The sequence below is a fragment of the Typopeltis vanoorti genome, chromosome 2 (assembly GCF_054136105.1).
Source record: "Typopeltis vanoorti isolate ZY-2024b chromosome 2, IOZ_Tvanoo_1.0, whole genome shotgun sequence".
Lineage (NCBI taxonomy): Eukaryota > Metazoa > Arthropoda > Arachnida > Uropygi > Thelyphonidae > Typopeltis > Typopeltis vanoorti.
In genome coordinates, this window is record NC_143550.1 from 124,459,222 (window position 1) to 124,484,930 (window position 25,709).

Below are 25,709 nucleotides of genomic sequence, written 5' to 3' on the forward strand. Positions count from 1 at the left end.
GGAAATTATATGCTTGGTTTAATCCTTCATTCAAGTGTAAGCAAACAAAATTTGCGCCTTAAGTATTTTCAGGACGGGGAAACTCGTATATAGAACTCATAGACTTCACATCACTTGCCTTAGTATCCAATAATGCAAAGCACATATGATGCTATGCATTATGGGAAAGGTCACTACCCAGACCGGTTTCGACCTCTGTTGAAGTCTCATCAGTGAGAGCCAGAACAAAGGAGATACCAAGTCCTTATCCTTATAAGGACTGGCTTAAAGGGGCGAAGCAAGAATGCTTTTCATCTTCCCCGTTATCTGTAGAGGACAGTGTAGGAATAAGGTGTTATTGAGCTGTTAAAGCTCTGATCATGGCAGGAGGGTAACAGCAATAGCCGAGCCTCAGTTAGAACTTCATTGGTACAGCATTGCCATCCATTACCCTCCAAGGGTATTGGATTGTCTTCTTCCACCAGGAGATACCAAGGTTGAAGTAATGCAGAAGTCATATTTTCATATATGAGCAGCCAAAAGGTGTCACACCTTAGTATTAAAATACTCTGGATTAGAAATAATTGTTGGAAGTTTTTCCATGTGGCTATACTGTAAATTAAAGGCGCCGAGAAATTGTATTCTTGGTTTAATCCTTTATCCAAGTGTAAGCAAACAAAGTTTGTGCCTGAAGTATTTTCAGGATTGGGCAACTCGTATATAGAAGTTCGTAGACTTCACATCACTTGCCTTAGTACTATTCACGAGCTTCTATACACAAGTTGTCCCATTCTGAAAATAATTCAGGTGCAAAATCTGTTTGCTTACACTTGGATAAAGGATTAAACCAAGAATATAATTTTTTGGCATCTTTAATTTATAGTATATAACCAAGTGGAAAACTTCCAATGACTATCTCTAATCCAGAGTATTTTACTACTCTGTATTAGTGTTAACAGTACCAACACACCTTTTAATAAAGGTGTGACACCTTTTGGCTTCTCATATATGAAAATATGACCTGCATTACTTCAACCTTGGTATCACCTCTGGGTGGCTTCCAGTGATGAGATCTCAAAAAAAGTCGAAACCGGTCTGGATAGTGACCCTTAAGATGTATATACATCTTCGTAAGGATATGTGCTTTGCATTGTGATATGAAGTCTATGAACTTCTATATACAAGTTGCCTTGTCCTGAAAATACTTCGGGGTCAAACTTTGTTTGCTTACACTTGGATAAAGGATTAAACCAATAACATAATTTCTTGGCATCTTTAATTTATTTTAAACCATCAGAAGCATACATGTTACTTGTCTCCATCTAATGCAGTCTTGCATTTAAAAATTCTAATTTTCTAATGCTGTTAATTATAGATAAAAGAAAGAGTGAAAAACAAAAAGACTGCAATAAAAAAATGAAAAGTTGTTACTTTAGCTGAAATTATTAAAAAACATGAAAGTGGTGCAAGCCATGAGAAATGCAAAAATCATGAGAGATCTCAGATACAGAGATTATAATTATTATAAAGAAAAAGGTAAAGTTTCATCAATTATTTTCTACAGGAAACATTTAATTTTATGATATGGTAAAAAAAAAATCAGTACTGAATTTTGGCACTCCTTTAGTACATGCATTTGCTGTTTGAAGATAATAGTTGTGGATGCACATATATTTTTGTTAATAAACCAGTCTACTCCATAGCATATATGGTTGTAGTTATTCAGTGTTTTTTTTTTTTTCCCACACTATACTGTATTATTATTATTATTATTATTATGGGCAACTCCAGGGAGTCCTTGGACTCATTGAGGGAGGCCCTAAACATCATGTCCATACAACTATACGACATTCTCACAGTATCTATCATACCTTGCCTTGAACTCACTCACTGTCATAGCACCCACAACAAACTCTGGCAGCTTATTCCACTCATTTACCACTCCAAAAGTAAAGAACCCAGCTCTAACACCCCTGCTAACCACATTCTTGCCCAGCTTCCATAGGTGTCCCCTAGTTCTCCCACCACCAGTCCTGATCTCAAAAATATCCTCTGAATTAATCCTATAGAAACCCTTTAGCAATTTGAATGTCTCAATCATATCTCCCCTTATCTGCCTATCAACTAATTTCTGCAACCCACAAATCTTCAACCTATTCTCATATGGTTCATTCCATAGACCCACTATCATCTTAGTCACTCGCCTCTGGATCCTCTCCACCTCCTCCCCATCAAGAAGGAACCTAGGTGACCAAATCTGGGCACAGTAGTCAAGATGAGGTCTTATCAAGGCTTGGTACAGAGGTACAATAACTTGCTTGTCTCTGCTCGTCAAGGTATTTTTCAACAACCAAGTGAGTTGATGAGCTGATGTAGCTACTTTTGCAATGTGCCCCCTAAACTTCATCACCCTATCCACCAACACTCCGAAGTCCCTGGCCTCATCAATCTCCTGGAATACAGTTCCACATTAAATTCACATCCATTCTCATTAGCCCAGAACTCCAATCTATCCAAGTCATCCTGCAAGATTTTGACATCTTCTGCATTCACTATTGCCCTACCCAACTTTTCATCATCAGCAAACAAATGAACTGTTCCTCTTAGATCCTTCCCTATATCGTTAATGAACAGATTAAACAGCAGTGGTTCAAGAACAGAACCTTGCGGCACACCACTAGTCACAGGTCGTCTTTTGGACTCTACTCCTGAATAAACTACTCTTTGATATCTCTCCATCAACCTCCCACCTATCCGTCTCACCAACCCTATATCCATTCCCATATGTTGTAGTTTACGGATTAGAATTCCATGTGGTATCCTGTCAAACGCCTTTGCCAGGTCCAGCAGTATCACTATAAACCCATTACCCTTATCCAGTTCAGCCATCACCTTGTTATAAAACTTGAACAAGAAAGCATGATCTACCCTTCACAAAGCCATGCTGTCCCCCGTACAGTATCTCATTTTCATCAATCCATTCCTGTATTTTTCCCTTGACTACTTTCTCCAATACCTTGACAACGACTCCTGATATGCTGATCGGTCGGTAATTTGCAACCGTAGTCTTGGATCCTCCTTTATGCAGTGAAACTATTTTCCCCCTCTTTCCACACCTTCGGGACTAAACCAGACCCGAGACTCAGATTAAACAACATGGTCAAGGGCACTGATAATTCCTTAGCTGCTTCACGCAAGACCTGTGCCGGTATACCATCCAATCCCACAGATGTATTCACATTAAGGTTCTGTAATAGACTATTCACCTCCACTTCATTCATCACAATTTCCGTATAAACTAATGGTTCCTTCATTTTTTCAATGTCACCACCTGGATGATATACTTTTACAAAGTGCTCGCTCAGTAACTCCACTATATCAACTGATTCAGTGACCTCCTTACCATCGTCATTCCTTAAAATCATTTTGCTGTGTATGTTTTTTTCTTGCTTGCAGCATATTGAAAGAACTGTTTGGGATTCTCTTTAGCTTGCATAGCTAGTTTCCTTTCATAATCCGCTTTTGCTTTTTTTTTACAACACTTGTTACTCTTCTGACCTGCACTTTATACCGATTGTGTCCCTGCAGGTCACCTCTTTCTTTAAATTCCCTCCACAGTTGTTTCTTTTTTTGCAGCTCAAGCTTAATGGTGTTATTCATCCATTTAATCCCCCTTGTTTTACTATTCGGACCCTAGGTGTAACCTCCTGTAAATGCTCCTTGACCACTTCTCATGCTCTATCGACATCCAGCCCTTGCAGTTGTACATGCCATGGCACTGATCCAAGCAATCTCCTAAGCTTGTCATACTTGCCAGCACGGTAATTCCACATATACCCTGTCTTAATCGAAAATTCCACACCTTTAGCCACCTCCCAGGTCAAGACTTTATGATCACTCTCACCAATAGGTGGCAACATGGTCATATTCATTACATTTAAATTCTGAGATGCTGTTACCAAGTCAAGCACTCTCACACCCTTAGTATTTTCAATTACATGCTGTCTTAGATAGTTATCTCTTAATAATTGAATAAAATCCATTTACTTCCTCACATGTGTCCTATCCTCCTTCCAATCAATGTTACCATAGTTGAAATCCCCCATAATAATTACCCTCCTTCCACTCATTTCATCAATTTGTTTATGCATACTATCTCCACCATCTATTCCATCACCTGGTCTATAGCAGCACCCAACTGTATATTTTATTCTGCCTGTCTCAATCTCACACCAAATAGCCTCAAATGAGCTCTTTTCATTATCCTGCGATACAACTTTAATTCTCCTTGGCTGCAGTTCATCAGCTATCATCAATAACACCCCTCGCCCATTTTATTCTCTCCGTCCCTCCTAAACACACTATAACCTACACATTCTATCCCACTAACTATATCATCTTCCGTCAGCCATGTTTCACTAATGGGCAATAACCTGTGGCCAGGAAGTGCCAATCAAGGCCAAAAATTCTTCTTTTGTTCCTAATACTCCTGGCATTAGTATACATGAAATGCAGTGATCCTTTTGTCCCACCCCTATCTTGACGTTATTCTAAATATCCCATTCCCATTTTTTGTCCTTAGCTGGCTCGGGTACATTTTATACATTCTTACACTCAACTGTCTCACTGATGTCTGTATATCCACTCACCCCCCCCCTTCTTGGTAGTTCTAGTTTCCTTGGTTCTGCACATCCATTTTCACTTCATTCAGCAACACTTTTTTCAGTCTCCGCACACCAAATTCATTCAAATGCAGGGCATCAGTTTTGTATAAATCCTTTTGCCCAATTACAGCGTATTTTCATTATCTTTTATATGCCATACAGTTAAAAGGTTGTTTAAATGGTATTTTTAAAATTATGGACATTCTGAAGGTCATGGACTAATTATAATTTTTCATTTTGGCTATTATATTTGGTTTATGGCTACATTTTGCACAATGCGCTTGCAGGATTGATCACATTGATTGGGGCCAAGCTGTATTCATGTTTTACATGACTCCCTTCTCCACACAAAAAGTTGTAACCCTATAGTATATCAGCTGTGCATGGGCTAAGAGTTTTTAATCTTATAATATTGAACAATGCAAAAATTCTGCTCAAGATACCAAACAGTCGCTTCAGGCCTCCAGTAAACAGAACAGTGGTCTCGCACTCAACAATGAAATTCATTTCATTGTTAACATCAATCCTTTTCAGCCTGTTGATTGGAGAGCAGGTACAGTAACAACTCAGCTAATGAAGCTGAAAAGGATGTTAATAATGCATATACACAGCAGTAGTAAATATTTGAATAAAAAAACAGCAAAATAAGTAAAAATAAAGTCAAATCTAATCAGCACATCCATAGTGGTGCAGTTGTCTGCACATCCAGTTATGTATTCTTTTGATAGAAATAGCCAAGTTTGGTTTGCATCTAGAGGGATTTATAAGAGCTTGTTATTTAATCATGACTAACTGGGTCTCATGGAAATGACAAGCTAGTTAGACAATGCATGCAGTTAGCAGACAAAATATACTGGCCTGTGGTTTAGGCCATAATTCCAATCTCATAGGGAAATCAAATCTGAAATTAATAAGTATAATAAAACAAATATGGGAAGGGAGAAAACCTGACATAAACTTAAACATGACTTCACTATTATTTTTCGGTCACAACTGCTTTTCAAATTATTGAAAAATTAATAAAAGTTAATTGTGATACTGATATTTCAGCAGCATTTACTAGAATACACCATAAGCATACTGCTCAAATATGAACATAAGTAAAAATATTCTAGGGTTTTTTTTTGGGGGGGGGGGGTGTTGACATATTAAATTTTATATGAATACAAATAACACACTAAATATGCATTTGCAATTTTATGTAATCTTCTATTTATAGCTAGTATTATTGATTTCCTTGAATAAGAAACTGCAAAAATCAGAAATGTTGTGATGAAATCATTTGTCACTACAACCAGCTTGGGAAGAAATGAAATGTTACATCCCATTGCTTAGTATATGGTTGTATATGTGGCTGATGGAGAGATACCAGAGAGTAATTTACTCAGGAGTAGAGTCCAAAAGACTGCCTGTGACTAGTGGTGTGTCGCAGGGTTCTGTTCTTGGACCACTGCTGTTTAATTTGTTCATTAACGATATATGGAGGTGAATAGTCTATTACAGAACCTTAATGTGAATACTGGCAAAGGAACTAGAGGAAGAAAAAGAATATCATGGTTTGACAACATCAAGACGTGGACAGGAAAGAGTAGTGCACAACTGCTCAGATTAGCACAAGAGCGCAGTTTGTTCGCCAAGATGGTCGCTGACCTTCGATAGAAGATAGCACAATAAGAAGAGAATGTGAATACATCTGTGGGATCGGATGGTATATCAGCACGGGTCTTACATGAAGCGACTAAAGAATTGTCAGTGCCCTTAACCATATTGTTTAATCTGAGTCTCGGGTCTGGTTTAGTCCTGAAGGGACAGCATGGTTTTGTGAAGGGTAGATCATGCCTCAGTAACTTGCTCAGGTTTTATAACACAGTGACGGCTGAACTGGATAAGGGTAATGGGTTTACAGTGATACTGCTGGACCTGGCTAAGACCTTTGACAGGATACCACATGGAAGTCTAATCCGTAAACTGCAACATATGGGAATGGATATAGGGTTGGTGAGATGGATAGGAGGGTGGTTGATGGAGATATACCAGAGAGTAGTTTACTCAGGAGTAGAGTCCAAAAGATGGCCTGTGCCTAGTGGTGTGCTGCAGGGTTCTGTTCTTGGACCACTGCTGTTTAATTTGTTCATTAACGATATAGGGAAGGACCTGAGTGGAATGGTTCATTTGTTTGCTGATGATGCTAAGTTGGGTAGGGCAATAGTGAATGCAGATGTGGCCAGGGACTTGGGAGTCTTGGTGGATAGGGAGTTGAAGTTTAGGGGGCACATTACAAAAGTGGCTAAATCAGCTCATCAAATCGCTTGGATGCTGAAGAATACTTTGACGAGCAGAGATGAGCAAGTTATTGTTCCTCTGTATCGAGCCTTGATAAGACTCCATCTTGATTACTGTGCCTAGATCTGGTCACCTATGTTTCTTCTTGATAGGGAGGAGGTTGGGAGGATCCAGAGGCGAGTGACCAAGATGTTAGCAGGTCTATGGAATGAACCTTATGAAAACAGGTTGAAGATTTGTGAGTTGCAGAAATTGGTTGATAGGCAGAAAAGGGGAGATATGATTGAGACATTCAAATTGCTGAAGGGTTTCTTTAGGATTAATTCAGAGGATATTTTTGAGAACAGGACTGGTGGTGGGAGGACTAGGGGACATCCATGGAAGCTGGGCAAGAGTGTGGTTAGTAAGGTTGTTAGAGGTGGGTTTTTTACTTTTGGAGTGGTGAATGAGTGGAATAAGCTGCCTGAGTCTGTTGTGGGTGCTTTGACAGTGAATGAGTTCAAGGCAGAGTATGATAGATACTGTCTGAATGTCAAATAGTTGTGATGGACATGATCTTTAGGGCCTCCCTCAGTGAGTCTACGGACTCCTTGGAGTCGCCCGTAATAATAATATACTACTATAAATATTCTGAAAGATCTTGATATGTCATTTTAATAGTTTTGAAAGCTGTCTTTGCTGCTTTTTCAATGTCATTTAAAACTCTGTTGAAAGAACTTCATAGGCATGCAAGATTTTCATCATCACTTTTCTGAATTTCCACATACTGTGAACGTACTGCACAATTAAGTTTACATTATTACTTATGTCTTATCAACAATTTCTACCAAATTAGTTTATCACTTAACTCTCCACTATTGTCAAATCTTATATTTTTATCTTCTAGAGCACTTACTGTATCATTACAAATAGATCTTGGTCTCTGGGTGTTTTTCCTGCCATCTTGGCATCAAACATCTGTTTGGCTAAGCTTTCCTGCCCTGTTCTGTTTAAGTAACTATATCACCTTAGATTGGCTCTTCTCACACATTCTTGAAAGAAAGCTAGCAATGTCAAGTTCCTTCCTAATATCTTCATCTTTTAATATTATTCTGCCATTGATGCCATGCATTCAACCCAAACCCCAGTTTTTCTCCGAATTGTCACATCTGGTCCCCAGTCTTTGATTAGCTGTGTTCAAACCCATTTTGTAAGTCAAACAGGTTTGAATACTCTTTTATATTGCTAATTTAGTGTTTTAGCTAATTCCTCTCTTATTTCATATACATTTAATCATATCGCCTCCCAGCTTTTCTTATCCTGTCGTCTATTTCCATATTTAATTTACCATCTTCACTAAAAATTGTGCCTAAATAGCCAATCCTTTAACTAAATTAGATTTTCCAGTGAGAATTCATTTTAGTTGAAGAACCCAAAATTGTACTAGATTTTTTCATGAGTACAACATCACCAGGATAAACCAAAGAACTAAGTTTGATATTTCCAATTCTAATACCAAGGCCACTTTCCCTGATAATACAATCCAAAAATGATGATGAATAAAAAGTGAAGATAGAGTGCAACACTTTCTTACACATGCTGACTTAAATTATGTTCCACTTACCCTATGTAATTATAGCATTCTGAACAGCTTTTCCCTTGGTATCTTTTCATATGCTTTTTTAGATCTACAAAAGTTAAACTTGATTCCTTCTTATATACCCATAATTTCTCGATTATTTGTCATTAAATATAATTGGATTTCAGCAACATCTGTTTCACCTCAATCTAGCTTGATTATCTCTGCATTTTTCTTTCTCTTCCACAATTTCTTTTAACCTCTTCTCAGATATGTTTTGTACATCTTATCTGGAACACTTAGTAGAGAAATTTCTCTGTAATTCTCACATAAGTTTTACTTCGCTTTTTATATATGAGAATTATGAGAGCTTTACTCTGATCATCCAGAATTTGACCCTTTGACCATGCTTTCTGAATTGTGCAGTGCAGCTACTATAAAATTTTTATACTTTCATATTTCAGTATTTCTGGTCATTTATCACCTACAACAGCTGCCTTTCCACATTTGAAGCTTTTGGTACATATACTTCTTATTGCATTCCTCTTGAATTAATTTTTACCCCTATTCAAATTTTATCATATTTGATTAATTTTATTGTATTCTTTTCTTCTTTTCTGAGCTTTTTCAGCTGATAGCTTCTAGAACATTTTGTGAACTTCCAGATATTTATCTTCTAGAGCTTAATACGTTTATATTTTTTTCTATATTCTCTTAGGGTATTTGCTGCCTGCTTGCTAGAAACTTTCAACCTGCTTTCTTCTTTTCAAGGACTGCATTTTTAAATCCTTGCAGACAACTTCAACGCATGCCTTCCATACCTGAATTAGTCAATCAGTTCATAAATTAATTTTAACATTATTACAGCACCAAACAAAAAATGTAACATGTTGTTTTTCTCTGAGGATGCCTGGTTTGAAATCCAGTGAAATATAAACCAATTTATAAACTTACTTTTATAATTTAGTTATTGTTTGGGTGTTGTAATTCCATTGAAATTAAGTTATGAATAACATCCGACGCCTAAGCCTGTCAGCTAAAACAAGCAAGTGTTTTCTTTAGCACATTTGTTACTGACACTGAACGTTTGGTTCTTGTTTGCAAACGCTTTCATTTTTTTCTTGAATAACATTTGTATAGTTCAGTCTGCATTTGACCTATAAAAGCTGCTCAATTTTTAATTTTCTTACAATTTTTCTTTTCATTGTGAGATTATTCATGTTGAAATTTCTGGAACAGAAAACTATGTAGACACTGGAATGAAAATAAATAATTTTCTAGATAAAATTATTTACAAGCTGATGCTTCAGTAGCTCATGCTCAAGTACAGCAATCCCTCGATTAGTGTGCCTAATGCGTTCTTTAAAACAGGCGCATTAATCGAAAACGCACTAATCGAATATAATAAGCTATGGGAAAAAGTATAATTCGTTCTTCAAATTTCTTTATTGAACCTTATTTTTTTTATAAAAGAATTAAAGTATGTCTCAGGGCCTAGTTAAAGAAAAACCATGAAACTGAAAGACAATAAAACATATTCAGAATATAAATTTTATTATTCTACTTCTTAACAAATAATTGAGCTAATGTAGTTTTGCGGGCATTTTGTTTCTTTTTTTTTCATACAACCGATGGTATGGCCCTATTGCCTCTTCTACTCTTCTGCAAATTTTACTGCTTCTCTCTTCATCAGGGTCAGCCTCTAAGCATTGCTGCTTAAAAACTTTGGTTGTACGAAAAATAGTTTCAAATTGTTTCTGTGAAATCTCTTTTGATGGACTATCAGTGCTTAAATTTTCTTCATATTCTTTGGGAGCTTTCCACTGTGCATCTAAATTTAGCAGGTCAGAATCACTCAATTCTTCAGAATGAGATTTAATTAACTCTTGGACGTTATCATTGAAGGGGAGAAAGAAATGAAGGACGTACAAATTGGTCGCCAACATGCGAAATCGCGTGCTTTATAAATAAAATTTCTCAACTGTTATACAAGCAAAATAGTTACCACTTTAAAAACTACAATGATCATAAAAGAGAAGTTAATTTTCTGACGTGTAATAATAAACAACTCATCCCAGAAGACGGATTGATTACCCTATTATCGGAATGGATTGTCCTTTTTGTGACATGTGCAGAAGTGTTGAAGGGTCTCAAATCTGTGGGCGTATTATAGCAGACAGTAAAAATTTGGAACATAGTATACATAGTGTAATGGAAGTATTGTAGTAATTTATAGTATAACCAAGTAGAAAAACTTCCGACAACAGTAGAATGTCTAGCACTTCCAAAAACACTCTCTTTCTCTCTGATTTGTGAAGTAGCCCGGCTTTTAGAAGAAAGTGGGGCTATTTCACGTGCTAACTTAATTATCTTAACATGCTAAGGCACACTAAACTAGTCTACTTTTTGGTTGTCCATTCCAACAAAGTTTTTTTTTATGTATTTTTTATTTAACTGAAGTAGTTTGTCCTGTCTGTCCAAAATATTGAGTTTTGCACTGGCTGGGGATCCTGTAGATACCTGAGAAGGAGAGAGAGTCTAGGAGATTCTTGATTTGTCTTAAGAAGGTAAATGCTTTGTCAGAATTTGTATACTGTTCTGATTCTGTGTCATTTCAGAAGGAAACCAGTGTATCTGATGTGCCTTTGATGTAGAGTAAAGATATAATGTATGTATAGTCTGGTTTTTTTTTTTTGGGGGGGGGGCATGCTCTTTTAGAGGAAGTTTTTTTTTTTTTTTAATCCATTTTGGTGGAATGATGTTTATAGACCCTGTTTGTTCCAGGTGCAGTGCCAGATCCTGAGACAAAAACTGCTCTGCAGTGGAGGCTAAAGTTTTGAAAATTCCAAGTTTCTGAGTAGGACGGTAGTTGTGTGTGTGTGTCGGCATAAAGTAAACCAAACATATGAGGGATCCATCTAATTGCCTGTAACTAAAGTATCCAAGAGGGCCAGATCCCCTTCTTTTTCCTCTTCCACTGTGAAACCAATTCAAGGATGGGTATTATTTAGGAAATGTGAAAAGTTAGAGAAAGAGGCACAAGTTCTATAGAACTCAGTTAACTATAACAGAACCAGCAGTATGATTTTACATAGAATTTGGTACCTCCTTATCTACCCATCAAATTAAACAGGAATCACTACAAAGTGCACTGCTGTCGCCTTCCATGCATGTGACTGTCCTTGTTATCCAGTTCATTTTGTTTTCACTGAGTGTGTAGTGTTAAATTGCATCTGATAATGCTAACTTGAGCTAGTGAAACGTTGGCTTGTAAATAATTCATTTTAGCTGGTAAATTGTTTATTTGCATTCCAGTGTTTATGCAGTTTTCTGTTCCAGAAACTTCACTATGAATAGTAGCAACAGCTACAGAAATTTAAACATGGAAATACAATATCTTTATGGAAAAGCTTCCAGCAAAGACACAAAAGCCTTCGACAAGGTATGTGCTAAATTCCTTAACAGACTCGCCTTTCTTAAATGCTGTTGGGACAATAGTCTAATTCCTACCCGTGTAAGGTTGGAATTGAACAAAACTACCGCTTCCTTAGAGCACTGAGAATACACAAAGACTGGACTATCTCTGCTTGAGGAACAAATACAAAATACCTGCATGATACATGGTCAATGCAAAATGTTATGACCTTACCTTAATGCTTTCTAAGCTGTTCAGGCCTGATATTTAACATTCTTAGAGTGCTTATCAGCCAAACACAAACTAAGTATATTCAAAGAAAATAAAAGAAGTTTAATAGGGACGTTCAACAATCTTGTAAAGAAGAAAAATCTCTAGCAACTGCCAGCTGGAAAGGGTTTAATTTTGCTATTGCTCCAGAAAAAATCCTGTGATTTTTTTTTTTTTTTTTTTTTTTTTTTTTTTTTTTTTTTTTTTTTTGAGCAACTTTTTTCTTCAACTTCTGCAAGTTGAAGCAGATGATATTCGGCTAGAAGCTGCTGCCTTATTTAAAAACACAAGCCCTCCAAGAAGCAGTATATCCACTGGAAAATTTAAACTAAACTAAAACGTAATAATTGTGAAATTGGACAAGGGCAATGCTACAGGGATCATGAGCACAGTGACTAACTACAATGAAAAATTGAAAGAATTGTTTTCTGATACTTTATCTTATTTCATCATCATCAATTCCTTGATATGTGCCATCAAGGGTTGTTTGATTAAATTTCTTTAATTATCAATCTCCTATCAACAGTTTCCTTCAAATTAGTCTATTACTTGTCTACACTCCAATATTATCATATCTAACACTTCACGCTTGTAAGGTACTGCTAACTGAATCAATCCACCTAGACCTGGGTCTTCCTCTGAGTCTCTTTGCTGCCATCTTAGCATCAAACATCTGTTTTACTAACCTATCCTCTACCATTCTACTTAAGTGACCATATCACCTTAGATTATCCCTGCTCACACATTTTTGAATGCAAACAACATCAAATTCCTTTCTAATATCTTCATTTTTAACATGGTTCTGACATTAATGCTATCTGTTTGCTTTCCTGATTTTTTTTAGAACTCCCATATCTGCAGTCTCTAGTATTTTATCAAGTGCTTTATCTAACCCAACTCTCAGATTCATAACTTAAAACTAATTTGAACACTGTCTTGTATATAGCTAGTTTGCTAACTGGCTAATTTCTCTCCTATTTCATATAAATTTATACAACTGGCTTACCTCCTTCAGCCATATTCACTAAAACTGTGCCAAAATACTAGAAATATTTTACTAGATATATATGCTTTCCATTGAAAATGCAGCTGAAGTTTTCTATATATACATAGCTATTTTCATAGTTTGTTTTTTTTAGTGCTGATTTTCATGGAAAATTGTTATAGCTGGTATGCAATTTAGTTAGAGAATCCTGGAGACTTGTACTGAATATGTTTAGGAGTACATCATCTGCATAAAGCAAAGAGCTAAGTTTGATATCCTCTAATTTTAATATCAGGTTGAATGCTACTTTCTTTCATAATGTGATCCATATAGATGCGATTATCTCCACTCTTATTTATCATCTTTGTCTTACCCCTGATTTTATATCAAACCATCTTCCTTCAATTCTAACTGCTGACTTGCCTTGTGTAATGTTCCATTTATCTCATATAACTGTAGTGTTTTGAAAAGCTTTCCTCTGAGCACCTTGTCAAATGTCTTTTCCAGATCTACAAAACTTAAGTACCAATGTAAGTACCAATTCATAAGACAGAAGAAAGCCAAGCTACATCACAAATCCTGGTTTAAATTGGAGAGACTGTTCTTGGAAGTGGCACAAGTTCTACAGCAACTGGTTAACTATAACTGAACCAATGCTATGATTTTAGTATGTTTTGGCACACCTATCTACCATCAAATTAACAACAGGAATTATCAACATTATCCAGGTCATTTTGGTTTGTGTCTTCACTGAGTGTGTAGTGTTAAATTGCTTCTGATAATGCTAGCTTGAGCTAGTGAAACATTGGCTTGTAAATAATTAGTTTTAGCTAGTAAATTATTTATTTTCATTCTTGTGTTTATGTAGTTTCTCTGTTCCAGAAACTTTGGCATGACTAATAGCAACAGCTATGGAAATTCAGTGTAAAATATTCATTTTTATCCCTTTTAAAACTAAGTGATGATCATATTAACAGAGTCCAAATATTGTGATTTTCATTTTGCAACTGAACATATTTCTTCTTTCCAACAGTTATACAGTTCATCTGTGTAATACAGCCATAAACATGATTGTCATTAGGCAGCACTAGAGATTCCAGAGATGTGTGGCACTTTATTCTTTATAAAGCCAGCTAAATGAACTTCATTGCAACCAGCTCCATAAAAGACTACTTGTTTTCTCACTAACCTGTACAGGGCATCAACTGCTTGCTTGAAAACAACCTTTGTTTCTTCAACCATTTCTTCTGTCTGATTACATATTACCAGAGTCCAAATATTTTTTTTTAAGTGACGATCACTTGCAGTTTGATTGTCCTGCATATTCTTATATCTGAATCATTGAGGATATCGTTATCAGTGATAATATAGTCAATGAATCTTCTCTCCTTCTGAAATTGTGCACATCTTTATGTTGAAACATGTTATTAATGACTAGTTCATGTAATGAACAGAAATTCTGCAAGCATTTATCATTATTATCAGTTTTGCTCTTTTCTCCAAATTTTCCCAAAGCATTTCTATGTACTCCTTTGGATTAATTTCTTACTGTGCTGTTTAGATACTTAACAAAATTCCCCCACTTCTGCCTTAGGAGAATCTTCTGTGCTGTGGGCAGAAGTGGAGGAAGTTTTTGAGTCTTTAGGTCAAAAGTCCTAATTGGTTCTCCACAGTCCTTAAAGGATATGTGGTGGTCTCCTCCCATTTATCTAGCTTTGAGTTGACCTCACACAGGTTGTCATCCCTATAAATTTTTGAGCCAATAAAAATGTATTTTTTAATTTTTGCATGACTTCTTGGGAACTTATTTTTTAAGTACTGATAACTATTACAATGTTTTATTTAAAGCCTTAATTAGATTTTTTATCAGGCTGAGTTCAATATGGAGCAGTGGTTTTCACAAAAGGAGAATGTGAAATGTTTTACACTTCTCTGCCATACTGGTTATTTTACCTTATGGTCACTTTAACTCACTATTCCACTTGCACAAAAAAGTAATATTTTGGAAGCCAGGCTGTAAGTTCATTAAACAATGTATGAGTGGTCTGTTTCAATTCATCGTAGTTAATACATTTAAGAAGCAAAAACCATATTGTTATAGGATTCTTCATAGGGATGGGCATATACTACTAGAATATAGAAGAATATTGTCTTTAATAATCAGTGTCTCAAGTGGTTTAGGAATCAGCAACATACTGATGAATAACTGGTCTTAGCAGATGGCATGATTGAATATAATTATTACATGTATTGATTTTGCAATAAAGTTGGAGATTTTTGCTAAAAGGAAGTTAACAAATACCTGCATGATCCCAATGGTTTCATGACATTGAGATTGCAAATGGCATCAACGAATATGTACCTCTTAACTATCCTCTTAAATACCATGCACACTGCTACAATGTGCGAGAGCTAGCTTTAGTCTAGTTCTGATTATCCAATGTAAAGTGGATAATTAGAACTAGACTAAATTGCAACTCACATGCTTCCTCATTCGGAGGAATGAATGCTTGTTTTGCAGAATCTCACTGAATAAAAGAGTAAGATTTTGGAACAATATGGGGGGAGAAAAATCACACTAGTGGCAGAACTGGTGACTGTGAAATTCCCTGTAATGTAATAAGTGGGGGGACAGCAGCCTTGTCCAGTCCTAAATCTGTTTGCCTGACTTCCGAGGTGTCTAGGTAAGTTGAATCCTGGAGTATTGATAGATGATGTAATCAGGTACTTGTTTGTGGTTCATTCCAGAAACCACAAGCAAGTACCTCCGCCAGCCCTGAGGACCAACTTCTGGTATTTCCACAAGATGGGAGATTTAGAGGTGAGGCGGAGAGATATCTTGATGTATAAGAAGCTCCATGTTATTTCTGATTTTCTTTCTTTCTGAAACATGGAGGAGTGATGCAGGAAAGAAGAAACCATGGGAGAGGAGTACCACAGCAAATACAAATATGAAAGATTATTCCTGGAAGCAGCCTCAGCCAAGACAATCCAATTTAGCCCTGTGGGGGGGGGGGGGCACCTTTAGGACTCCAGGACTGACTTCAGTTGCCTTTTTCTGCCTCATTTGCTTAATGTTAGTGCCTGCATGCACATATCATTGTTTTGTGATCCCTGAAGATGGCAGTGTAACATTGCTGAAATATAGGAAGTATTGAGTTTTTAATTAATATTCTAGTATACATTGTCATTTCCTGAAAAATTAAAAACTATGTCACTCCTGACATAGTTTTTGGTGACTTAAGAGTAACTAGTGAAGTGCCTCAGGGCTCTGTACCAGGGCCACTACTCTTACTGCTGGTGAAAAAGCAGGGAGGGCAATAGTTGATAAAAATGTGGCAGATATATTGCAGGATGATTTAAATAAATTGGCAAAGGATAGTGATTGTCAATTTATTGTTGCAAAAAGTAAGTTGGTGCACTTTGGGTTGAAAAGGTTACATCAATGAATATCACATTGATGGTACTAGATTGCAAGAAATTGATGAGGCTGGGGACTTGCAGATAATGTTATACAGAGAGTTGAAGTTCAGAGCACATGTTGCAAAAGTTGGTAGGATAGCTAACCTGAATGTTGAAAACCGAGCATACAAGGAAAGATAGGGAGGTTATTATCCCTATTTATAAGGCTATGATTCGGCTGCATCTTGACTATTGTGCACAGATTTGGTCACTTAGGTTTCTTGGGGGAATCAGGAGCTGGCAGGAGCTAGGGAAAACTTTTCTACAATAGATCACATGCATACACTAAATCAGATTATTGAAAAAAATAATGAATGTAACAAATCTCTTACATTGCTTTTATCAACTAAGAAATGAGGTCATCCCATGCTTCTTTTTTAAATGCTCTGCAGGAACAAGATGTAAATAATACTAAATTTATTAAACTATCCTAGCTATTTAAAGAAAAAAAAAGTCAAGCAGCTATTTCCATAGACAGGAAAAAAAAAAGGGGGGGGGATTATTTTCCCATCAGTGAAGCCATTATTGCATGCCTTAGACTTTTTTTTTTACAATACTCTTGAATACATGCATGTACAGAAAACTTTAATGGACCAACAAATATATATCATAGAAAAGAAACTAATTCCTTAGTTTCTTCAATTTGCTGGTGGTGTTTCTATCTTTTCAGGAGATTCTGCTAAATTGATCAGAAATTCTGAGGAATGAACTGAACAACAAAAGTAAATACAGTGAGACTTGAAATTAATTTTGCCAAAGCAAAAAAACATAACTACCTCTAATTTCCTATCTTGTCAAATCATGTAAATAAATTTTCGATGGCAGTGACAGTTGATTACAAGGTAGAACGTAAACAATGGATTGATTTGAAACAGAAAGAGCCATGTGATGTTATACCAACAACAGCATAACGTTATAACTGAGGAAACAGATTGATCATGACTGTAGCAAAAAAGAAAAAAAAAAGTGTTATTTTAATAAGACTTTCCCATATTTTAGATAAAAATAGGCAGTTGTTCTGATTCAAGTTCAAGCGGTGAAGCAAGGCCTCAGCACTCTCTTTAAACAAACTCAAAATTTGTACTGACAATGATGTAGTAGGTGCATTTCAGACCAAAGAATATTGTGGTCTGTGTCTGTTCCATGTTGAGCCAAGCCAGATTTCCTGTGACAAATATCAATATATGATTGACGTTCTTTCATTCTCTTTTCTATTGAGTGTTGCAGACAGTTTGTCCAAAGTAAGATAGATGGCAGTCACAAGGAACTTGGTATACACCAGGTAGAGACATCGGTGAGCATTTATCTTTTGAAGAGAGGAAACAAGTAGATAGTTTATTGATAGGTATAAAAAATCCACTAAATTATTTCTTCAGAATTCTAGAAATCTGTTCTGAAATGCCTGACATGTATGGGATTGGAACTCTACTTACTGTTTTCTTGTTTAGTCAGGTTTGTAGGAATTAAACAGATGTTGTGTAGTCCTTTCTGAGAAGCTATTTAATTTCATATATCTACTTCGGACAAACTGGATGCTCAATAGAAAAGAGAACACAAAAACATGCATCATATATTTGCAACAGGACATCTGTATCATCTTATTGGTGCACTTTTTTGGAAATTAATTATTCTTCACACAGTAGTACCATTTAACATTAAAAGAAAGGATTCACTCCATGTGGTATAAATTTGACTTTCACTGTGGCATGGATATTTATGAAAGTCAGACAATTTTCATTTGCCTGATAGGTTTGATATTAAATGAAATACTTAGTATATGTTTAAACAGTATTAAAAAGAGAAATGCTCTTGCTCCTTACATAAATTTAAAAAAAAAAAAAAAAAAGTGTGTTGTTCTAGAAATGTCGATGACAGACATACATAACAGTAATTTTTTGAATTACCAATGCCTTACCCCCCCCCCCCCCCCCAGTTTAATTGCATAAGTCAGAACAAGTCATTCTGAACTAATTTTGTAAAGATCACTATCAGTAATAATGTAAGCAGTAAGGCTTTTCTTTTGGTGTTTGTGTCTTCTCTCCATGTGGATTCATGCATTCTGTACTATATTGTTTAAATCTCTAACAGGCATTCCTTCTTATTCCAGTTATCTTTGCTCAATGACTTGAAAAATTCCTCTTCTTTCTTGGCCTCTTTATGGGACTGATAAATCACATTGTTCTGTTTCTATTTACAGGATATAATTCTAATTGAAGTTTTCTTAAAATCATAAGATTTCTATATCTCTAGTAAATTCCAGTTTTAACTTGATGTTTTTTAACATTTCTATAATTGTTTAGAAAAGTCTTCAGCTTGGACGAGAATATACAAATATAAAATATACTAGTGAAACAGCTGTTCCTACTGACACATCAAAATCACTTTCCCGATCAAATGTATCACTGTGTACTAACAATATAATTTCTGGATCGTCATCTTCACCACCTACACCTGTTCCAAGAACTGCAGAAGTAAAGAAGCCACCTGTACCGCCTAGGCCTAGCCCAGAAAATTTTATTCCAAGGTAATATAGTAATATTAAAGTATTAAATATTAAAAATAATATATATAATAAAAATAGTTTCAATTATGGTTATCTTTACTTCATTTCCCTGATTTTAAATTAGTATTCTTCATTACTGTTATAAAGGAATTAGATAGCTTTCTTCTGGAGACTAACTGAACTTTGTCAAAGTTCGTTAGACTTACAGCTTGAGGTGAACTGAATGTCAGCCATTAGTATTTAATCCCTGCAAGTGCTAGATAACCTACCCAGTAGGTACTATGAGTTGCCAGTTGTAATATGTAGTGTGTATTACAGGTCAAGACAAAGCAAGCACTCATTCATTTTAATCTAAATAACACTAAGAAATTTATTCTCCATGTAGGATGCCCAGTGATTCTAAGCTCAAAGTACTGTCCATAACTTCTTTTAACATATACCCATTATTTTGCTTTTACCACCCCAAGTCCACGTATGTACTCAAAATATTATTTCAAGAGGCAAGAAACTTGTCTCCCAGTACTTCTAGGCTTAAATCAACATAAATATTATACCTATATTATACCTAAATAAATATTTTACCTATCTTTGTTATTCTGAAAAATGATTTGAAAAGGTGCTGGAGTCATGATCACAATTTACTAAATATTTAGCAAAATCTATTCTATTTAAAATTTATTCTCATTCTTTATATGGATCTTAAAGTATGAAAAAATTAGTACAATCTTCATATGAAGATTGTACTAATTTTTAATTGGAAATGATTGAACTACATTTTATTTAGGAGGTTGGGAGTATTACAAAAATGAACAAGCAAGCATATTTTGATTCACATCTTAAACACAGTGACTACTAAATGTCCATCCTCAGTGCATTTTATATTGCTTGTCATGAAAAAAGTTTATTCATTCTGTTGTTTCTGTGTAGTTCAGTGGAAGTTGTGTATGCCATCCATGGCACTAAACTGCCCAAAGAAAAAGCATCATAAATTCAATACAGTCACCAGCTAGAGGAACTTTTACTAGCTTTTTTCAACGGTTCCCAAGTTAGTCAATCTCTGGCACGGACAACTAAGTTTTTTCTCCCAGGAACTCAGGTTTTTTCATCACATAAACTCAAGAAAATCAACCATAGAACCTACGCTATTTTCAGACCTGTAAACGTAGGATTAGGGACCATGACTTGTATAAATAATTAGTGATAGTGTTGGGCCAGTTATGTCTGATTGGCTACTGGCCTGGCAGAGATTGAACTGCCCCCTCAGTCTCCAAACGTTAGATGGGGCTAAAACAGCCATGCCTACTCTCTATATAGGTGATAAAAGGTGTTAGCTTTTTTTTTTCTTTTCTTTTTCACTCTGTTGTTGAATGGCCCTTTGACTTCTTTATACCCAAGATTTCAAGAAACCTGAACTGTTAAGTTCAGCAGAAGGCTAACTTAATAGTTTGAGGAAATCTCAAACTATTAACTAGTTGCTTTGGCTGTAATTGCAGCTAAATTGAACCAAATCCCAATTCAGATGGATTTTCATTATTAATCACATATCACGAGCATGAATTTTTTAATAACTACCTAGTATCGTTTTGGCCCTGTAACCCTTTTATCAGGAATGAAAAAATGCAGTGTTTCCATGGTTGTTAGCATCCCATAAAATATAATTCTTGGAATCGCTGGTTTTTACTTCAAGCCATCTCTCAAATCTATACTCTAATTGAGTTATGTAGACTTTGCCATTTGAGTGTGCTGTTTTGACTTTTGCTTTTCTTAACGGTATCCACCCTAAAGTCAATTTTTTTATTTGAAATGGGGTAAAAAGAAAGGATTTGAGCTTTCTTTTCACCCTCGTTATGAAGTTTGGAAAATACAATTTGGAGACATACTGTTATTTGGAGACATACATTAGTTGCTTTAACAGTAATCCTAACCATACTGATTCAAGGCAATTAGAAAGTGCCCTTAGCTGTTTGATTTACTGTAAACCCACATATACTGGTGGACCTACAAGCATTTCATATCCCTATTATTGTGCTCAAAATTAGGCATCTTCAAAACTTTAGCCCCAAGACAAAATTTGCTGTGCCTCCAATGCAGCAAAAATTTGTTTGCCAGAACAAGCACTTGAAAACAACAGGCTCTCCTGATCACTATGAACAAAATGGTTACAACTAGAAAAGTTGTAACCGTTTTGTTACAACTTTTCTATTTTTAAAAAATTTACAACGTTTTAAAAAATTAAAAAGCGCCACCTCTAATCCAGGTTATATAATCTGGATTAGAGGTGGTTCTTTTAGATCTTTTTCCTAAGTATGGTATGACTTTTTCTCCAGGTTACCTTTTTAAAAACACTGAAATCACAAGTTACCAGGCAAAAGCTTCTGTACCATCTAAGACAAAATTTAAAGATTGCTCATCTTTATATCAATCCTCAGGTGGAAAGATCTCTAAGTGCGGCTTGATTATTATATCAGCCATACGTGCACAAAAACACACATATGAGAGATTGTAAAACTAACAGCATAACAGTGCTGTGTGAAGAAAAGAAACCTGCTGATGTATTTCTTGAAAACAGAAGGCTGTTTTCATAATTTATAGACAAATCCTTCAAAATGATTTGATATGAAAAAGAAAATACACTGAATAAAGGCAATTTTCATGGATAGTTGTTTCATTAGTGCAGTGCATTTGTTTAAAATAAACAAATACTCTACGAAATTTTCCAACTTACTCATACTGATATAGTAATTAATAAAATTAAAGTTTTGTGCATTTTCTTAAGTAACAAGTACTTTATTTTTGCAGGCCTCCTGATGAAATGTTACGCCAGATTTATGAAAATATTCCTCTAAAAGAGAAGAAATCTCCTGTTATGTCGTTCAATATTGGACCACCACCTCCAGTTGCACCTCCGCCACCACCTCGCAAGTCATGACATATGCATCATATACAAAAAGTGAGGTCAGTAAAATTTACATTAAGTGATAAAACTGTATAAGCTGTGAACATTAAGAATTGCTGTTTCCTAAAAAAAAAAAAAAATTTTTTTTTTTTCCCAACAATTCATAGTCAGCTAAACCTGATTTACTTATCTTAAGGAGGCAGGTAGACTCTATTTACATTCTTGAAAACCGATTTTAGTGATGATCTCCAATTTGTTCTCTGTTATGTTTTCTGACAAGTTTGTTAGTTTTTCAGGAGGAAAAACAAATTTATTGTTATGTATTCTCCTTCAGAGAGCATAAGGGCCCATTGTATCTCTCTTTGAACACAATTACTGAAGGTGCACTCACATCTAACAGTAGCCTATTCCACACTTCCCATTTACCATGAAAATAATCCAGATCTCATATTCTTTCTAAACACAGCCGGTTCCAGGGATGGAACTGTGTTCTGCATACATCAGCCATAAGCTGTAAAATCTCACTGATGGATACTGTAAGTACCACTTTCTGACTAGTTTCTGTCATATCTCTTCTCATCCATTCATTGCTCAGAAACTTGGAAGATCACATTCCCTCAATCAGCCTTCATATGCAATTCTGTAGGAGAATTATCTAGATCTTTTCATTTGTCTCCCTATCTCCTCAGAACCCAGGTGACTATTTCTGTGTACACACTCACACACAGCATATATCCTTTTGAAGTGGGAGAATCAGTCACTTCCATTTTCTTAAGTAAGTGTTCTCTTCAACACTTCAGGTATCTGATGTGATGACTTATAACCACATTAGCATATGGTCCCCTAAACTTTAATTCATTGTTCACCGTCACCTTCTTGTCTCTAGCTTCATTGACTACTTTCAGGAAATTGTTATATAATATGCTGCCTGCTGTTCCCTTTGGTCATAACCTTAAATTTAGAAACATTCAAATAATTCTCATTGTCTGTTCGAGTAAACCTGCAGGGATATGTCAAATAGTATAGGACAGTTGATATTTCTTTACTATTTGTTTCAACTTAGCATCATCAATGAATAACTGGATATTTCTCTCTAATGGTTATGGCAATGCATGGCGATGCTGACTGTAAAAGACAAGTGCTTAGATAATTTCAGAATCATGTAAGCACCAATGAGAGTCTTGTTTTCTCACACTACCTTTGAATATGACACTCCAGACTTTAGTTGTCATCTGTAAAAATATTTTTCAACAATTTTTTTTTAAAGAAAATTGTTTTCTTTTGAAAACAGTATTCCTATATCCCTTATTTATGGGAGAGCTGTATTCAAAACACTGACTGTGCTGCTTTTACCAATTGCTGATTTAAAAATGGCACCTGCAGTAAAAGATGCTTCAGCTCATAAGATCAAAACATTTTCTGATGATTATTTGCTGCAAGAAGAACTCAAAGCGATGAGAATATTTCCTTTTTATGGGAGCAGTGCAGCTGAAACACTGACAGTGCTGTTGTCATTAGCTTCAGCGATTTAAAAATGCTGCTTGCAGTACAAGCAAAAATAATGGCTAAACCTATTAATTATCACATCTTCTAAAGGATTTGTTGGATCCTAAAGATTGAATAAATAGAATTTCAAGCAAGTTAGCAGAGTGTTATTATCAAATATGCCCAGTACTAAGAAAATAAGTTCCTACAAAGAAATGCGAGGAAACATATTAGAAGAGAATCCAGATGTTATTGATGTTAAACTTCACTGCAGTGTCGGACCATAAAATCCCTGTTTTCTGTTATTTCACACAAATCATATAAAAATGGAAAATAGTTCTTGGTAATTAATAAGAAATATTTCAACTTAGTTTGAAGGATATGATTTGTTTTATTAGTTAGGAAATTGCAACCATTTATTTTTTTAATGGCTGGAGGGGTGGGGTGAGTTTCTTTACAATAAATGCTAAACTGTGAAAGTAATTCTTTAAACGGCAATGGCCTGAGTACAGCATAACCCTGTGGTACACCACTGGTCATCTTCATTCTCTTAGACTCACTACCTCCATACATCACCTTCTGATGCATGCCAGTCTGCTACTTTCCTATTTGTATTGCAAATTTATTTTGCATATACATCCTTTTGTGTTGGTATAACCTCATATATGATATTGTCCGATGGAGGTGGGGGGGGGTTTCCTTTAGAGTAAATGCTAAAAACTGAAAATACTGTTTTAAACAACAGTGGCCTGAGTATAGCAGAACCCTGTGGTCATTCTCTTTGACTCACTATCCCCATACATTACTTCTAATGCCTGCTGGTCAGCCACTCTTTTGCATCCCTATTCTTTTTGCGTTGGTTATAACAACTTCACATATGGTACTGTTTAATGCCTTGAAAAGTTCCACAAATATTGTGATATATCCATTCCCTTATCTAGCTCTTCCCAGTATATTATAAAACATGAGCAAGTTGCTAAAGCAAGATGTACCTTTAATGAACTACTGCCCTTGTAGAAAATTCCAGTGCTGTTATTATCTCTAGTCTATAATTTGCTGCATTAGTCCTAGCTCCACTCTTGGGGTTAAGTCTTCTGCAGTCATTAGCAAAAACTGCCCCAATTCTTCCTATCTTGTCTATCCTCCCTGAACCCATCCTTCTATTCCTGTAGTGATATTTTCATCTGTTAGCCTGGTCTCTAATTTATGGTCTCACTATTTCTATCTATACTGAACTTTTCACCTTTATTCCTGATGCTGGCATTAGTGTATATGCATTCAAGTTAATTGCCAGGCTGATGGATGCTCAGGTAACTCTGGAACATCTGTTTCAAAGAGATAGCTGGAATTGATGCCTCAACCAGTTCATCACCCCCCCCCCCCCTCAATTTCCATGGTATACTTTTTTTTTCAGACAAAACTAGTCCTGTATTTTCTATTATCTTCCATAACAAGCTACAGTTCTCTTTCTCTCTCTCTCTCTCTCTCTGAATCTTTCATTATACTCATAATTTTCACTGTTTAATTTCATGCACGTATCTGTGCTTTCACTTAATCATTCAGACATCTGATTTCTCTGACAATTCACTGTTTCATCCCATACATAAACATACTTTATGTTTATGTATGGGATGAATTAACATAATGCACACCCATGCAGTCATTCTGAACATAAGTCTTTGATGGCTTCAAGCTTCTAATATGGTGGGTATTACACTGGAGAAATGAAACTCATCTACTGCCTAGTAATTACTACAATATTCTGGGTGAATGGAATTAATAAAATTTTGGTATAAGATGTACATATGTTGATGTCATTAAAATTTGGTTTCAATCAGATCATTTTTATTTCTGAAATTAGCCAGAATGATGCAAACACATATAATAATTCTACAATCATTAGATAAAACAATTAAAGCTGGTATTTGGATTATCAGATTGTTTCAATCTGACCATTTTTGCTTGTAAAATTAGGCAAAACAAAATAATGTCTACAGCAAGGTTTAAGAAAGCTACTTCTTACAGGTGAGTTATCAGAGACAAGTGGCAAATGAATTTTCAGCCTCTTTCTAAATGTATTCGAAATATATATTATTATTTTATTTATTTTTTTATTATTATTATTATTTATTTATTTATTATTTTTTTTTTTTTCATTTTAAAACATCGTCTCATTCACTGTCAGGTTACTTGATCATGGGCGGCTGCC

General features: G+C 35.5%; 1 protein-coding gene across 3 annotated transcripts in view; it reads left to right on the top strand.

Annotated features, from left to right (window-relative positions):
• LOC150109410 (tyrosine-protein phosphatase non-receptor type 11-like) overlaps positions 1-25,709 on the top strand; it is a 345,702-nt gene that overhangs the window by 289,992 nt on the left and 30,001 nt on the right. For all 3 annotated transcript variants that reach the window (XM_090407982.1, XM_090407997.1, XM_090407988.1), the window contains 2 exons: positions 18,917-19,140; positions 21,919-22,074. In XM_090407982.1, coding sequence (XP_090264108.1) covers positions 18,917-19,140; positions 21,919-22,048 — 354 coding nt within the window. In that variant the 3' untranslated portion in view covers positions 22,049-22,074. The remainder of the gene's footprint in view (positions 1-18,916; positions 19,141-21,918; positions 22,075-25,709) is intronic.